General features: G+C 49.2%; 1 protein-coding gene across 1 annotated transcript; it reads left to right on the top strand.

Moving 5' to 3' along the window:
- Nucleotides 1-11,924: 11,924 nt before the first annotated feature.
- LOC306931838 (broad substrate specificity ATP-binding cassette transporter ABCG2-like) lies at nucleotides 11,925-13,850 on the top strand (the record flags this gene model as incomplete). The annotated part of the gene is made up of 1 exon (XM_079513463.1): nucleotides 11,925-13,850. One exon carries the CDS (start codon nucleotides 11,925-11,927, stop codon nucleotides 13,848-13,850), a length of 1,926 nt encoding a protein of 641 aa, XP_079369589.1.
- Nucleotides 13,851-14,440: the final 590 nt, after the last annotated feature.

The following is a 14,440-nucleotide window of genomic DNA, read 5'->3' as shown; positions in this document are numbered from 1 at the left end:
AGCTGCATGACGTTACAAATGGACGAATGGACAGTGAGAATAAAAGAATAAATAAAAAAAGCACACAATGTGACACGATGTGATGTGATGTGAGCTTGTAGATTTGTAGACTGTTAAATAGCGTGTTGGTACCCTCACAAAAAACATGCAGTAATCCTGGTCTTTAAACTGCCTCCCCCTGGCCAGCCAGGGCGCCTGATGGAGGGGAAAGGAACTGGTTGGAATAACGTGTTCCTTCCACGCGCTACGTCCAACCAGGGAAACTATACCCCCTGTCAGGTAAAGGAGCGACTTGGACACTCATGCATGAAGGAAGCATGAGTTCAAGTCCGTTGCTCTCCCCAGGTTGGCGGAGGGTGTGTAGAGCCCAGGATCACATTAGATAATTGACACAGGGGTGAAAAAGTGGGTTACAAAATCGTGGGATAAAAAAAATATTTAGAAAAAAAAAATAGCGTGTTCTGTTGGTGGTTAAACGGATTTTGATGCTATAACCTATCTATTATTACATTTGAGACGGTAACAAGTTGTGAGCGCGCAGTTCAGTTGGGCGAGTCATAGACCGGAAGCGGACAAACGACATTGACGGAGAAACAACAACAACAACGCGGAACACACCCTGGCCAGCACGGAACACACCCTGGCCAGCACGGAACACACCCTGGCCAGCACGGAACACACCCTGGCCAGCACGGAACACACCCTGGCCAGCACGGAACACACCCTGGCCCACGGAACACACCCTGGAAAGGCACGGAACACACCCTGGCCAACACGGAACACACCCTGGCCAGCACGGAACACACCCTGGCCAGCACGGAACACACCCTGGAAAGGCACGGAACACACCCTGGCCAACACGGAACACACCCTGGCCAGCACGGAACACACCCTGGCCCACGGAACACACCCTGGAAAGGCACGGAACACACCCTGGCCAACACGGAACACACCCTGGCCAGCACGGAACACACCCTGGCCCACGGAACACACCCTGGAAAGGCACGGAACACACCCTGGCCAACACGGAACACACCCTGGAAAGGCACGGAACACACCCTGGCCAACACGGAACACACCCTGGCCAGCACGGAACACACCCTGGCCAACACGGAACACACCCTGGAAAGGCACGGAACACACCCTGGCCAACACGGAACACACCCTGGCCAACACGGAACACACCCTGGAAAGGCACGGAACACACCCTGGCCAACACGGAACACACCCTGGCCAGCACGGAACACACCCTGGCCCACGGAACACACCCTGGCCAGCACGGAACACACCCTGGCCAGCACGGAACACACCCTGGTCATCACGGAACACACCCTGGCCAGCACGGAACACACCCTGGCCAGCACGGAACACACCCTGGCCAGCACGGAACACACCCTGGCCAGCACGGAACACACCCTGGCCAGCACGGAACACACCCTGGCCAGCACGGAACACACCCTGGCCAGCACGGAACACACCCTGGCCAGCACGGAACACACCCTGGCCAGCACGGAACACACCCTGGCCAGCACGGAACACACCCTGGCCAGCATGGAACACACCCTGGCCAGCACGGAACACACCCTGGCCAGCACGGAACACACCCTGGTCATCACGGAACACACCCTGGCCAGCACGGAACACACCCTGGTCATCACGGAACACACCCTGGCCAACACGGAACACACCCTGGCCAGCACGGAACACACCCTGGCCAGCACGGAACACACCCTGGCCAGCACGGAACACACCCTGGTCATCACGGAACACACCCTGGCCAACACGGAACACACCCTGGTCATCACGGAACACACCCTGGCCAGCACGGAACACACCCTGGCCAGCACGGAACACACCCTGGTCATCACGGAACACACCCTGGCCAGCACGGAACACACCCTGGTCATCACGGAACACACCCTGGCCAACACGGAACACACCCTGGCCAGCACGGAACACACCCTGGCCAGCACGGAACACACCCTGGCCAGCACGGAACACACCCTGGTCATCACGGAACACACCCTGGCCAACACGGAACACACCCTGGCCAGCACGGAACACACCCTGGCCAGCACGGAACACACCCTGGCCATGCAGCACGGAACACACCCTGGCCAGCACGGAACACACCCTGGCCAGTACGGAACACACCCTGGCCATGCAGCACGGAACACACCCTGGCCAGCACGGAACACACCCTGGCCAGCACGGAACACACCCTGGCCATGCAGCACGGAACACACCCTGGCCAGCACGGAACACACCCTGGCCAGCACGGAACACACCCTGGCCATGCAGCACGGAACACACCCTGGCCAGCACGGAACACACCCTGGCCAGTACGGAACACACCCTGGCCATGCAGCACGGAACACACCCTGGCCAGCACGGAACACACCCTGGCCAGCACGGAACACACCCTGGCCAGCACGGAACACACACGGTCAAAGTGTGTGTGTCTCACTCGGATTGCACTGCTTCACAGATCCGTGGCATTAGATGCTAGAACCGTAGCAGGCAGGTCGAGCTTCTAGTATTGCACTTTTGTGCACTCAAGAGTTTGACAGTTCAGAAAAAAATGTAATTAAATAATGGAGAGCTATTAACCCATTTGGGCCTGACCTCAACATTTAAATAAATTCTTCTAAATCCTCCAGTTTTCTGAAATAAATGTTTTCACGATTTTTCAAAAATAGCAGACCTACAAGCTCGTAGCGCGCCACTCGGTGGCGCGCTATGAGCTTGTAGATGCTGCTATTTTTCAATAGCTAAATTATAACATAATGTTTAAAACACCAATAGGGGTTCCCGCCCAAAATGGGTTAAACTGTAGCCTGGTGAAACCACTCCCCCTGCTGGACAACATTTTAATTCTGCTAGAAGGGAGAGTCTGGTCTCTCTCGGGCAGAGACGATGTACTCCGATCCAGAGTAATCTAGTAAGAGAGTTGCGACACTAGCGTTGACTCCCATTGTAACAATGGAATGCGGAAGTGCTCATTCTATCTCAATGGGATAGTGTCGCTACTCTCCTACTCTACACTCTGCTCCGATCCAAATCAGACCGGAGCGATAATGCGGCCTTATGCGGCCGCTAGAGGCTGGATCAACGCGAGACTGGTGACATATTGATGCTGTGCCACAGCGCAAATGTAAACACAACCTAACAGGACTACAACTCAACAAATTATTATGGAGATATCAGGTTTTTGTCCTGTTGCTTCCTGTTCATCGTTTCTGCTTGAGAGAGCCCAAATGCAGGCAGGAGGGTTAGGGAACTTGTGAACTCAATACTGCCGCAATCTGGTGGAGTCTAGGTTAATTAAACTGACCATCAGGATGGAGTTACCGCGAAAGAAAAACAAACTGTGTTCTTGGAAGCGAACGGAGAGTTTAGTCAAATTGGATGCATGCATGCACGCATCACTACGGGGAAAAAAACACAAACAACGTTGTCTCAGATGTGTCTGGCTACCTCACACAGCGGGGAGTTATTGTGCTCGGCTCTCGGGGTGACAAGGAGGCTGACATTTTGTGGATCACGGTGCCATATGGTGGCATTGATCAAGGGCACGTACTGGCACGGGTCCCTTTCCTGTGGCACCGCCTCAGCCCTGCATGCTTGAATTGGGAGTTCTGCTGCTATAGCTCTCACAGCTACAGCTATACTCTCTCTCTCGCTGTCTGTCTGTCTGTCTGTCTGCCTGCCTGCCTGCCTGCCTGCCTGCCTGCCTGCCTGCCTGCCTGCCCCCCCCCCCCTCTCTCTCTCTCTCTCTCTCTCTCTCTCTGTCTCTCTCTCTCTCTGTCTCTCTCTCTCTCTCTCTCTGTCTCTCTCTCTCTCTCTCTCTCTGTCTCTCTCTCTCTGTCTCTCTACCAGAGAAGCCACCAGGCAGGAGCCAGACGCTGTACCGCATGATTTCACGGTCCGCTGGGCTGAAGAGAGCGGCTCTTTGAAAAATCTCCTAATTCAATCTAATCTTAACAAGGCAGGTGCCAGACAGACATCGTTGGTGAAACTACAAAAATGTACTAGGCAATGTGAAGGTCGACAGTCTTGAGAGATTAAAGGGGGAAGGGGGTGTGTGTGTGGGGGGGAGGGGGGGGGAATATGAAAGGATAAACCCGTCCGGCGTCCGCTGCTTATGTGGTGGAAAAAGTACTTACTTATTTAAGTAGAAGTATCAATACTGTTATATAGAAATACTCAAATATAAGTCTGGAATTCAACATGCACTTATTATTGGCATAATCTTTTTTTTTACTAAAGTAAAAATACTCATTATGCAGAATGTCAGAATGAAAATAAGATAATTTGCCGGACAAGATATTCCGGGGACCCCCACACGGACCCCCCAGGGACCCCCACACGGACCCCCCAGGGACCCCCCAGGGACCCCCACACGGACCCCCCAGGGACTGCACACCCCATACGGTAACTCTGTAATTTCTCGACCGTTTCGGACACAGGTCCTGTTGGATTGGCGGCGGCGCCCAGGTACCTTTCCTGCAGGGGTCTGGATGAGCACAGTAACTATAACAAAACATGTATAGTTGCACCGCTCAGTTCACACAGGTGTGTTTTTTTTCACCCAGTGTCAATTATTGTCTAGCGTAATGGGCGCTACACTCCCTCTGCCAACCTGGGTAGAGCAACGCTCTGACCTCATGTTTCTTGATCGGCTATTTTCACTACTTCTTAAAAGTTATTTTTGTCTCCGCCAGACCAGCCGCTCACGCCTGTCCGTCTGTCTGTCCGTCCGTCCGTGTGAGTGAGTGAACACACTTTTTTCGACTAAATCCCACAAATTGAGGAGTGCACTCTTCAAGTAGAGTCATGCAGAAGTTTTACATCAGCTCAGTGGTCTTGTGGTTAGTGTCCATGCTGAGATTTGGAGGTCTGGCTTTGGAATGTACTGTACTGTACTTGTACTGTACTTTAATGCTGTATTATAATGTTGGGGTCAGGCCCTTTGAGAGAGCGCCACTCAGGTGCTATTGTTTTCAGAGTATGGACATGTTGCTTCTGATTGCAGCGGAAGGAGGCCTGTAAAGAACAATAGTTTACATTGAGGTGGAAAAACATTCTGCACGGTCAGCACACTATTCTGGGTCCGGTAATTAAGGAGGGGAAGTTGAACAGGATTAGCCAAAAACTAAAAGTGGGGACTGTCCCGTGCCGGAGTGGTAAAGAGATCGGAGGGAACAATGAAAGTGTGGCTGTAGTTCCTACAGCAGGAGGAACCACCAGGAAAAGGCAATATAGCGGATAAAAAATATCCGCCAGAAACTATTCCTAGCGTTCATTGCGAGGGTCATTAGTGCTCTGTAAATACACTACGGACTAGGGTCCTCCTCGTCTTCTATCTATAGTGCTTCCTATGGTGCTTCCCTGTACTGTACTGTACTGTACTGTACTGTACTGTACTGTACTGTACTGTACTGTACTGTTACACCTGCAATCATCATATATACAGTAAATATGTACTGTATGTGTGTGTTAGGCTGCACAACAGTGACACTTGGTTTTGAAAACCAACCAAATGCTATTTTCGTGCTTAGACACAGCCAGCCAGCCAGCCAGCCTGCCGGCCAGCCAGCCAGCCAGCCAGCCAGCCAGCCAGCCAGCCAGCCAGCCAGCCAGCCAGCCAGCCAGCCAGCCAGCCAGCCAGCCAGCCAGCCAGGCACACACAAAGCTACTTAATGAAGTGGTTGCACCACTTAAAAACGTACTTACTGCACTTTGGCAGTATGGTGCTCGTGCTTCCTATGGTGCTTCCCTGCCATGGTGCTCCAGATCTACATGCAGTGTGAAGTTCTTATACAAACTGGATTTGATAAACTACCTACAGTATAGTCTCAACTCGTCTCAAAGTTCTGTATCTTACCACTGTGCCACCATGGTTCCTGCATGCTAAATCTGTTGTCTTGCACGCTCTTCAGTAAATACTTGAGCCAGGCACAAACTTGGGAAGAAAAAAAAACAACCTCATCCCTGATTTTGAACTACTGTATGAACCCTCTGGTTACACAGCAGTCTGACTGGCCCGCCGCGACCCAGTGTTAATTGCTACATCTTAACGCGGGGAGAGAAGAGGAAGCCATAGCCTCGCTAAGTCAGTAAGTACATTTTATTTATAAATCACCTTTCAAAACACTACAAGGTGCTGAACAGTGTACACAGAACAAGCAATCAACAAGTTAACACAAACAGGAAAACATATAGCACAATAAAGTACAAATACAATAAAGAATTTAACGAAACCAATAAACAAGGCAAAATCACAAAACATAGGCATGTAAAATTGAGGCAAAATCACAAAACATATGAGTCAGGTATAAGAACTACATGGGAAAGATAAATACAGAATAAATGTGCTAAAAGAAGGGCTAGAGTGAGGATGGCACCAGTGTTGTTTTTGGCAGCAAATTTAGATTTTAGTTTAGTCATAGTCTTTGGAATAAGACTAAAACTAGTTTTAGTCACATTTTAGTCATTTAGTCTAGTTTTAGTCGACTAAATGTCATAATATCTACAGTTGATTTAGTCGACTAAAATGTATTTTGGCGGACCTTGATGGTGTCGTAATGGCTGATTTTACACTTGCTGATTTGACAACGAGGCCTTTTCGTGGAGGGGTCAGAATGAAATTTGGACTTAGACTGTTTTTCGTCTGTGGTACTCAAGAAATTGTCAATATATTTAGTCTTACTTTTAGTCATCATAGCTTAAGTTTCCATTTAGTTTTCGTCAGTGAAAAAAGGTAGTCGACGAACATTTTTCGTCTTACGTTTTAGCCGACGAAAACAACGTTGCTGTTGTTGCGCTGCAGCTCTCAGGGTTGACACAGCTTGGCTTATCATAAAAGGCTTCCTCTCTAACATCCTCCTGGAGGATATCAAAGAGCCTTTGTGGTGCAGGAGATAGAACTCCAGAGGGATGAAATGAGGAAGAAAAGGAGCATTTCATGCCTCCCTTTCGGTCAAAGCCGGGCCAGGAAGAAGGAATACGACACAGTCAGTATGACTGCAGTCAGTGACTCCCCCATGTTACAGTATAGGTGAAGTTGTTTGGGTGGATAAGGGCTCCTATTTGGGATAACCGGAGCTGCGTGGCTCTTAGTAATTATATTGATAAAAAATCACACCTGTGTGAACAAGTGAGGGGCACTCTTATCGTCGTACATCATCATGCATCATCTCATACTGGCCAATCGGAATGCCTGTTGCCACAAATTTACTTCATATTTGGCGGACATTTGACCTAATTTCTCCGTTCATTGTCGATGGCAAATATGAGACGTGTGGGGACAAGATGACGTACATATTGCCCCTTCATTGTCAATGGCATTTAATGTTTGTGTTGCGGACAAATTTACGTCATATTTGGCGGACATTTGACCTAATTGCTCCTTTCAATTGTCGATGGCAAATATGAGACGTGTGGGGACAAGATGACGTACATTCTCCCTTCATTGTCAATGGCATTTAATGTTTGTGTTGCGGACATTTTGTGGGGACAAAAGCTGTATGTAGGAGGGGCTAGCGCCCCTCAATTACTTGTTTTTGAGGTGCAGCCACTCCAAGGAATAGCAATGTGTTTCCCTATGTCTGTCTGTCCCTATGTCTGTCTATCTGTCTGTCTGTCTGTTTTGAGTACCAACAGGTGGCATGATGGGAAGCTGAGTTTTTAGCAGCCATTGCATGATTTCGGGTGCGACAGTACAGTACAGTGACAGTACAACTAAACTAAGTACAATACGCTACAGTACAGCACACAGTACAGTAACAATAACAATACAAGTATAGTTGCACCACTCTAATAATCAACTGTTGCAGCACTATTGGACTTTGCACTGTTTGAACTTAATTATGCTACACTATATCTAAAGACATGTACAAATTTGTTGTATGTACGTATGTGTATTGTGTGTGTATAGATTAATTTGAACATTGAATGGCGGACAAATAATTCAATACGAAGCTGAAATGACACACAATGTCAGTCAATGACGTTAACACATCATTATGCACAACTTTCACTAACAACAACTACCCCCCCACCCTAAATACATAAATATATCATAAAATACAAATAATTCTATTAAAGCGATTATAGCTCGATTAACCTTTTCAACAATCTCCCCACCCCCTGCTTAATTCAGTCACACTGCACACACTTCCTTCACTTATACACTTTACACTTGAAGACGCGCATGCACACAAGGCACGCACACATTCAGGCACGCACACAGGGGCGGCTTTAAGGATCGGGAGGCCCCGTTCATGACGTCATCATTTTAATAACTAGCCCTTACCCGTTGTGAGATATTGCCCCCCCCCCCCCCCCCCCCCCCCCCTAGGTACTGCACCCTAGGTGCGTTTTCGCATTTAATTCACTAATAAATTCATTATTAATTTATGATTTGTTAAATTGGAAAAAGGGCTTCGTTAAGACCTCCATATTATTATGGTCAATGCCTGTGTGAAAAGTGGGAGTGATTGGTGCAGGCAGTGAGGAGATACGGCAGTGTTTCTGACAGACAGACACACAGACAGACACACATTCAGACATTGACTGAATTATAGTATGATTATAGTATGATGATTATAGTATGATGATGATGATGATGATGATTATAGTATGATGATGATGATTAATCATTATTAAAAAAAAGTAAAAGAAAAAAAAATGTGTATTGTCGGACTTCAAAGCATGAACAGCATACACAGCCAAGTAGAAAAATACACAAACGCAGCTTTATTAAACAATGTTTTACTTTAGGGTATAACTTGAAGGCAGCATAGGCTATACAATGATGCAATCACAACTAGTCTCAGCGCTGCTAGTGCAGTGAGTGCACACACTGGGAAGTGGGAACAATTACAACCAAATAACACAGGTCAACATGACATGACAGGTCAACGTGACATGACAGGTCAATGTGACATGACAGGTCAACGTGACATGACAGGTCAATGTGACATGACAGGTCAATGTGACATGACAGGTCAATGTGACATGACAGGTCAATGTGACATGACAGGTCAATGTGACATGACAGGTCAACGTGACATGACAGGTCAATGTGACATGACAGGTCAACATGACATGACAGGTCAACATGACATGACAGGTCAATGTGACATGACAGGTCAACATGACATGACAGGTCAATGTGACATGACAGGTCAACGTGACATGACAGGTCAATGTGACATGACAGGTCAATGTGACATGACAGGTCAACGTGACATGACAGGTCAATGTGACATGACAGGTCAACGTGACATGACAGGTCGATGTGACATGACAGGTCAACGTGACATGACAGGTCAACGTGACATGACAGGTCAACGTGACATGACAGGTCGAGTACCTGCAGTGATTATTAGCTGCTGCCAACAAGGTATAAGTGGACGTACAGGATGAGGCTGAATAATTGACAAGGCTGATTGGAAGATGCAATACAATATTACTTCTGAACAAAGGGAGTCTAGTACCAACGCGCCTCAAGCCTGAAACGGCTGATCCGGTGCTTCACAGGTACAAGGACAAGAGTTGCAGAAGGAGAAGAGACTGGAGCTGCACGGACATTTAGAGCCTTTTATTAGGTGCTAAAGTATACAAAAGACTAACATTTCGACCTTGCGGTCTTCATCAGAGTCACAATATTACTTCTACTACTACTACTACCCAGGGCCGGATCTACCATATGGGCACTTTGGGCACGTGCCCAGGGGCCCTTGGGCACCAGGGGCTCCACAGAAAATGTCCCTGCACCCTCCCGAATTAAATAAATGGTGTCTAAAAAGATTAGTGTTTTATTGTTGGTGAGAAGGGCAGCTGAAAAGTGCAATTGTGTGTAAAGCAGCAACAATGCGCTAGATTGGCTGTCACTCTGGGGGGGGTAGGCGACCAGAAATAGGCCAATATAACGGCATAAAACTGCCCCAAAACGGCTCCGAAACAGCAAAAATGTTGCACGCGCGTGAAGGGGGGCCCTTCGAGCTTCAGTGTTAATCCGGCCCTGCTACTACCTTACTACTACTACTACTACTACTACTATTTTCTTTTTACCAAAGAAAAAGGGCCCGTTTCAATTGAAACGATTGAAACATATATAAGGCCGCCACTGCACACACATACATGTCGATGCCATATACTGTACTGTAAAAAGGAAAGGGAGTGGAGGCATGTTACGCCTATGGCTTTGCTAGGAGCCGTGCTGGGAGGGGGAGGGGGACGCCAGAGCCTGCCCAGCCAGACGGAGGCCAGGGCAGCATATGGTGGGACTCTGTACCCACCCCCCCACCCAGCCACCCACCCACCCGTCCATGCCATCCCTCCACCATCACTGTCCATTTAGCTCCCCCTCCCTCCCGTCTTCTCCTTCTGCGTCTGTCTGGCGGCCATGCGGTGGAACTCGCCCAAACACATGATGCGGCTAATGTATGCGTTCCGATGATGAGGAATTAAGCCATTTTGGGCGGGAACCCCCTTTTGGTGTTAGCATTATGTTATGCTTTAGCTATTGAAAAATAGCAGATCTACAAGCTCGTAGCGCGCCACCGAGTGGCGCGCTACGAGCTTGTAGGTCTGCTATTTTTGAAAAATCGAAGAACGACTGACATAGAAACATAGCTTTTTCAGAAAACTGTCAGGATGTATAAAGACATTTTTAGAATCTGATCTCAGGTCAGAATGGGTTAACATGCATACTTTACTGTACGTACTGTACCACCAATGCACCCATTATAGATGGATGCGCGCGTCCACGCACACACACACACACACAAGTCTGCGTTAGTGCACATGCACGCACACGCATACACACACACACGGTGCCATTACTGCTTGCCTGCTGTGCGAAGGCACAGCAGGCTGCCACTCTGTGAGGGATGGAGGGTGATACAGATGACATCTGTCTGCCAGTGAACAAACACACATCCGTCTACCCAGGCTGGAAGCAGGCGAGGCAGGGGGTCGAGCTGCTGGGAGTCGTGGTGGGGAGTGGGGGGCTCTCAAGGACCCCTCAGACTGGGGGTCTACGCATTCAATATAATGTAAATATTAATGCGCGCGCATGCACACACGCTCACTCACTCACTCACTCGCGGGCATGAGCTGTTTAACACCATGTTCTAAGTCTTTCCGCAGGACGGTGAGAGAGAGGGCAGAGTATACGCATAGTTACAGCTCCAATTGGTTTTGCATATTGCACACGGGAAAAAAAACAAATCCAACACATAATCGCATCTCCAAGCCAAATGTACACGACCACTTATAACGTGATGTTAATGGAAGGTTCCGTGCATTCCAAGAGCATGCAGGAATGTTATCCTCCTTGTCGTGGCTCTTAGAGCCGCATGATGCCCTCCAGAATGAACCTCATACATTATTCCATACAGTGACAAAGTAGCATCAACCGTCCTAAATCCCCACACAGCACGAGCAGGAAGAAACGTTTCCTTTACTGACATGTGAATGTTGTTTCTGTGTGTGTGTGTGTGTGTGTGTGTGTGTGTGTGTGTGTGTGTGTGTGTGTCTCTCTCTCTTTCCCCCTCTCTCTCTCCCTCTCTCTCTCTCTCCCCCTCTCGCTCTCTGCGCTACCGGCGTGCAGAGGCGACACCAACCGTTTTCACTCACTTCCGTCAGAAAAAAACAAATCATGTGGAACTCAGGATCCACATGAGAGCAGAGTGGCTCCCATGTGGATCTTGGACATCATGTGCCTTATACCCTGTGATGTCAGTTGTCTGACATATCATATGACATACAGTATATACGACATACAGTACGTGAAGAATATAAAATAGAATATAGATTATAGAATAGAATATAAGTGGCGGTGAACTTGAACCCATCCACCAAGTTGGCTGGGAGTCTCTATATAAATCGGCGTGCTCAGCTGACAAAAGGTCATGACAGTTGTCGAGATTCCCAGGCAGCCGTCTGGCTCCACTTTGAGCTTTCATAACATCCAGTACAAAGTGGGGCTCAAGTCCGGCGTCCTCTGCAAGAGGAAGACCACACACAGGCAAATACTGACGGACGTCAACGGAATCATGAGACCCGGTCTGAACGCCATCCTCGGACCGACAGGAAGCGGAAAGTCATCCTTCCTCGATATCCTCGCCGCGAGGAAGGACCCGGCAGGTCTCTCCGGGGAGGTCCTGGTGGACGGGGCGCCGCAGCCTCACAACTTCAAGTGTCTCTCGGGCTACGTGGTTCAGGACGACCTGGTGATGGGCACGCAGACGGTGCGCGAGAACCTCCTCTTCTCGGCGGCGCTGCGCCTCCCCAGCTCGGTGCCTCAGGGCGAGAAGGAGGCTCGCGTCAATCACCTGATCAAGGAGCTGGGACTCGCCAAGGTGGCTGACTCCAAGGTGGGCTCGCAGATGAAACGGGGGATCTCGGGCGGCGAGAGGAAGAGGACCCACATCGGCATGGAGCTCATCATGGACCCCTCCGTTCTCTTCCTGGACGAACCCACCACGGGCCTGGACGCCAGCACGGCCAACTCCGTGCTGCTGCTGCTGAAGAAGATGGCCAGCCACGGACGCACCATCATCATGACCATCCACCAACCGCGGTACTCCATCTACAGACTTTTTGACACCCTGACCTTGCTGGTTGGCGGCCGAATGGTGTACCACGGGCCTGCACCGAATGCTCTGGACTACTTCAGCAACATTGGCTATGCCTGTGAACCTCACAACAACCCGGCAGACTTCTTCCTGGATATGATCAACGGAGACGCTACCGCCGTCACCAAGATGCCGGGCTCTGAAGAGCTGGACATCGAGGAGTCGAGCAGCCCCGTGAAGAGCGTCGAAGAGTGCCTGTCGGAGGAGTACAGGAACAGTAGCAACTATAGAGACACGCAGGCCGAGCTGGAGCGCATCACCAACGGTAAAGAGTTAATCGCCCCGCCAAGGTCCCACGTCATCACCTACAACACCTCCTTCGTTCACCAGTTCCGCTGGGTGTTCAGGAGAACCTTATGGGATCTCGTGCTGAATCCACAGACCTCAGTGGCTCAGCTGATAGTGAACATCATCCTGGCTTTGATCGTGGGCGCTACCTTCTTCGACATCAAAGTCGACCACAGCGGGATCCAGAACAGGATGGGAGTCCTCTTCTTCATCTCCACCTACCATTGTTTCGGCGCCTTGTCCGCAGCAGAGCTCTTCATCACAGAGCGAAAGTTCTTCATGCACGAATACATCAGCGGCTACTACAGAGTGTCCGTTTACTTCCTGACAAAGATCCTCGCCGACATCATCATATTGCGCACCGTCCCCACCGTCATCTTCTGTATCATCGCCTACTACATGATCGGTTTGAAAGGCACGGCTTCTGCCTTCGTCACCTTCACGCTAACAGTGGCTCTAGTGGCGTACACCGCCACGGCCATGACCATGGCCATATCGGCCGACCTGAACACAGTCACTTTAGCGAACATCTTGATGACCATCGTGTTCGCCTTCATGATGATCTTCTCTGGTCTGCTGGTGAACCTGCCCACGGTCGAGTTATGGCTGGCCTGGGCCAAGTACTTCAGCATTCCTCGCTATGGTCTGGCCGCCCTTAGTATCAACGAGTTTGTGGGTTTGAAGTTCTGCGATGACCTTGTCATGCCCAATACCACCATGTCCGATGTCTCCAACAACTGCAATGTGAGCCTAGCTGGCCTAATGTGCACAGGCGAACAGTACCTGGAGTATCTAGGAGTAGAATACACCGATTGGGCTCTGTGGAAGAATCACATGGCTCTGATTCTCATGGCTGTCGCCTACCTCGCCATCGCCTACCTGAAACTATGCTTCATCAAGAAGTTTACTTAAGAGCATGTCTATGGTACAGAATACAGATCATGTTCCTCTTCACTGAGATAGCAATAGTCAACGCCAGAGAAGGAGAGAGAGAGGGAGAGTGCACCATCAAGGAGACAGAGGAGAGAACAAGTAAAGAGTTAAGTCTTAAAGACAAAAGAGTGGCTGCACACACTGATAGCCAAAGAGCCGATTATTTATTAGGATGCAGAGTAAAAACCAACGTTTCAGCAGTACAACTGCCTTCTTCAGGGTATCGAGAGGAGAGAACAAGACCAGAAAGTCAGCAATATACTAGGTCACGTATCATGACAAAGTAATTCAACTGTCATTTTTTTTAGGTTAACTGCTCGACAACTGCCAGTGAAGTTAACAACGTACACCCTTGTGCATTTTTGTGGATAATGTCATGCGTATGATTACGTTTAATTACGTTTAATGTTTTATTCTGTAGTAGACGTATACGTTTCACTTTGAGAGGAACATTTAGCCTGTATCTAATATATGTATACATGTATTGTCTCTGAGGGTAGCTGCCATCCAAACATCATCCCAGGCATCTACAGTAGGGTGAACCTGGCTGAAAGGTTGAGTCATAGGAG

The sequence above is a fragment of the Electrona antarctica genome (assembly GCF_951216825.1).
Source record: "Electrona antarctica genome assembly, chromosome: 2".
Classification (NCBI taxonomy): domain Eukaryota; kingdom Metazoa; phylum Chordata; class Actinopteri; order Myctophiformes; family Myctophidae; genus Electrona; species Electrona antarctica.
This window is presented reverse-complemented; position numbering and strand designations above follow the sequence as displayed.